The sequence below is a fragment of the Dendrobium catenatum genome, unplaced genomic scaffold (assembly GCF_001605985.2).
Source record: "Dendrobium catenatum unplaced genomic scaffold, ASM160598v2 fragScaff_scaffold_801, whole genome shotgun sequence".
In the NCBI taxonomy this organism is placed as follows: domain Eukaryota; kingdom Viridiplantae; phylum Streptophyta; class Magnoliopsida; order Asparagales; family Orchidaceae; genus Dendrobium; species Dendrobium catenatum.
Window position 1 is genome coordinate 16,616 of NW_021319263.1, and position 4,026 is coordinate 20,641.

The 4,026-nt window shown below is 31.4% G+C and overlaps 1 protein-coding gene across 1 annotated transcript in view; it reads right to left on the reverse strand.

Moving 5' to 3' along the window:
- Positions 1–2,480: 2,480 nt before the first annotated feature.
- Positions 2,481–4,026, reverse strand: part of LOC110112771 (alpha-terpineol synthase, chloroplastic-like) — a 31,467-nt gene continuing 29,921 nt past the window's right edge. The window contains 5 exon segments of the mRNA XM_028696661.1: positions 2,481–2,774; positions 2,884–3,129; positions 3,214–3,352; positions 3,594–3,815; positions 3,900–4,019. Of these exon segments, the coding sequence (XP_028552494.1) occupies positions 2,481–2,774; positions 2,884–3,129; positions 3,214–3,352; positions 3,594–3,815; positions 3,900–4,019 (1,021 nt within the window).

A 4,026-nucleotide genomic window follows, 5' to 3' on the forward strand; every position in this document is an offset into this window, starting at 1 on the left:
GAGTTCGATTTTCCTGAAATGTTAGTCCACACAAGTGCAAAAACAAATCTTCCAAAAAAATGTTTGGAGATAACAAAATTTAAAATAATAATATTTGGAATCATCAAAACTATACAAGTTGCAAGAATGTAAAACACACAAATAGCAACTCTCTTAACATTAGTTGGCTCTCCAATCCAAGCCGGAGTAAGCCCAGGTTCTGCACTATATTAGTTAGGTTCGGACGACTGTGGTCTAGTGTCCATATTTAGATTTCAGATCTGGGGCAGATATCTGATTATAAGACCCCAGCCTCCGGGAATATAATCCCAAATTTCTAATAAAATGTTCAACTTTAATTAAATCCTCTTTCAATTAAAAAGATAAAGCCCAATACTGAAATTTAAGTTGAGACGCTTCTGAATGGTTTTAGAATCTCAAAGTGTCCCCTACTCTTCTTCCCTTGATTCAGTTAATGACTTCTCAACCTCGATCCATTCCCTTTTGTGATTTTAAAATTCACCTCCTTTTGATATCACTCCTATAAAATCTTTAACAAAATTTTGTCATTATTTTAATCGAGAGTTTTCTTATGAGACTCTGTCTCCCTACGATGTAATTAACTCTGAGGGCTTGCGCTCGCAGGAGATTTAGAACTACACACACCTGATTTTCAAAATTTAATTGGATTTCTTTGGGAAAATTAATTAGCGATCGTTAACATCATATCAGAAGAATTAGCATCGAACAATATTTTCTCCCTTTGGGGAGATATATCTTTCTTTAATAGAGCTTTGGATATGAATTTAATGATCAACCTTCTTGACTATTGTAGCCTTAGTTGAACTTCATCTTGGCCCTTTCGGGCCATACGAAGTTCTCTTTAGCATCCGGTCACAATATTCAAGATGAGATTCATGATTCTAAATCTGAATCCCACCCTAAAATTTTATTACCACCTTTCGAGGTGATATACATTTTCTTACGGGATAATTCAATTTTAGAATTAGAATTTAAGTTTAATTTCAAATTTTCCAAAGAAAACCAAACTTTTCAAAACTTGCTTTCAAAATTCCACCAATAGTAAGACCTATCTGAGGTTGTATGTAAAAGTCTTTACTCGATGATGTTAACTTGTGTGGAAGAGGTCGAGAGAATCCACTAATGATGTATAACCTATTCGAGGTTGTATGTCAGAGACCTGCTCGGTGACGTTAACCTGTGTGGAAGAGGTTGAATCGAATCCCTCTAGGATCGATTTTTCCTTGATTAGGAGGGGGAGAATGCCGATTATATCCCGAATCAAAGGTAAATAATGGTTTATCTTTAAACCGTTACTGCCTTTTTGAGGTTAAGATTAAGACTGCTCAAGGAGTAGAAGTCCATATATGAACTGCATAAACCTTGTAATTGATTGAAAGTATCATTGTTATCGCTAAGATTTTCTTGAAATATCATCTTTATATTGAAAGAATTAGAGGATCTTTTTTATCATGATTGGAGTCAATGCCCAAAAATAATAAAAACAAATTTATATCAGGTTGACTTATTTTACCCTTTCATAAGATAAATATTGGATATCATCTTTGTGTGGTGTGTTAAAATCAATGTGATTCTTTTTAAAAAATTTATGATTAAAGAATGACATGTTTAGCTAAATTTTATCCATCAAATTTCAAAAATGATAATGGCAAGATATTAGTCCACTTAAAATATACCGCTTCATATTCAACGTGATGTTAACTTATTACAAAAGATTCAGGGTGGGCAACTGCATTAGGTTTAAATTCTTCTATTTATATTAAGTGACCACAAGAGCTCTGTAATTACTATTATTACATCTTCTACTTCAATAATTGCACATCCTTTCTTTTTCAATCTTTATGATTTATATGTCATGTAATAATTATTAAAGTATTAAATATTATTGATATATTAATAAAGCCATAAATAATAATAATAAGCATTAAACTTCTAGAAAGGGATATAAGTTATTTTTGTCAAAATTCGATAAAATTATAGTTTTCATGGGTCATTTTACTTCTTGTAAGTAGTATAGGATCTTCAACTCATTAGATTTTTATTTTCTTTTTTTATTGTAACTTTTTTAGCATTTTGTGAGTATGTGATTCCTTTCAGGACTTCACATTGTAAACCCTTTTTAGGATGAAATAAAATAATTGTTTCCAAAAACAATAGAAGAAACCCTAAGTAATTAGTTGAAAAAATTAGAGAAAATTATTTTTTTTACAATTTTAATAGCATTGCATTGCCATGTGGAGAACAACAAATAGATTCTAACATGTTCAAACATCCTTAATTGTCTTCAACATGTTTAACTCTAGAGCTAATATTTTTTTTTTCCCAATGAGCAAGCCAATTTATGAAATAAAAGAAACAACAACATACCATCACAAGAATGTTTGTGGTAAAAAACATCAGGAAGCTTCAACAATTCATATCAAATACAAAATTCAGGAGAGCATAGTAGAACACCTAATTCATAGAGGAATGGGCTTAATTAGTGAAGAGATTATTCTATCCCTAGTTTCCCGATCTGGCTTTCCATACCCATCTCCATATTGATATATGCATTGTGCCATTCGAGGTAAGTTTAGCGCATATCGTTTGAAAGACTCCTCCAAGTTGAAATTAGAAAAATATTCACCATTAAATAATTTCCAATATTTTTTGATCAATTTTCTTATATGGTCCCGTGCAACAACTTCAGAAACATTTGTCTCATTCATGTAACATTGAATTGATTTTGGTATGTCACCCCTTTGAAGCTCATCCTATATATCAAAATGCCAAAAACTAAAATAATTTATCTTATTGATTATATGTCTAGTAATGATGCATGCATGTTGTGAATATATATAGATGAGACAAATTTTAACATACCGTAGATGTTCCCAAGTCATCGTATAGACGAGTAACCATAGATGAGTAACGAGTAACATCAAAGTAGAACTCAAGACTATTTAGAGCTTCTTTGGTTAAGTCTTCACTTAATAAATATGCAGCATTTATCACCAAAGCAATAGCAACTGAAAGCCATGCATTTTCCATGTACTCGTTTAGGGAGGGAATGTATCTTGTATTATACCATATTGCCTCCACTAAATATGCTTTGCATTGATCTCCCCACTACATCAATAAGCATAAAGAATATTGCTATACAAATATTCTTCAAATATTTTTAAAGTAGCATTTTATGTATGGATTGCATACCACTCGTTTTAGTTGTGGAAGAATGTCTAATCCTTTTTCTTTTGAAAATGCACATGCTGTATCATTCATTGTATTGATAAGTACTAGCAAAGCTGTCTTCATACAATTTGGAAGTGACTGGATCTCATCGATTTTCCATCTGAGATGTATAAGTTATGAATCATTAAATAAAAGTAACTTGTGTTATTATTGATGGCATTTCTAGCATAAGAACTCATTATAATTGATAAAATGTGATTGATATAAAGAACATAATATGTGATGTCTTTTCACATAACCTCTCTTTCCAAAATATATTTATTTATTGTACTTAAATTTTAGATTTTTTACAAATAAAAAGTAAGGGCTCTACAAATGCTTTTAATGTATAGATTCCTTACTCATCAACGGCGTTTGTAAAGAGCATAAGTTCTTCTACTGAACCATAGATATCATAAATATCATCAATTGTTGTAATTAAAGAAGCTAACTTGGTAATCTCCTTCCTACATCTCAAAAAATGTGGCTCAAAAGCACATCCCATTGCCCAAAAATAGTTCTCCATCAATCTATCTCTTGCAAAACTAAACTCATCACCAGCAAGACCAATACTCTTCCACCAACTAACATGCACAAAAATTTCCATTAGAAAGTTTATTTTATATATATATATAATTAAAGCATGAATGACTTCTTGAATTACATACCTAGACATCTCCTTAACTTCCTTCTTGCATATGCCTTGCACCATGTTGAAATCTAGTTTAGCAAACTCAAGCAAGCTATGATTCATGTTATCTTGCCTCTCATAAGCATCAATGAACCACCTGGTGT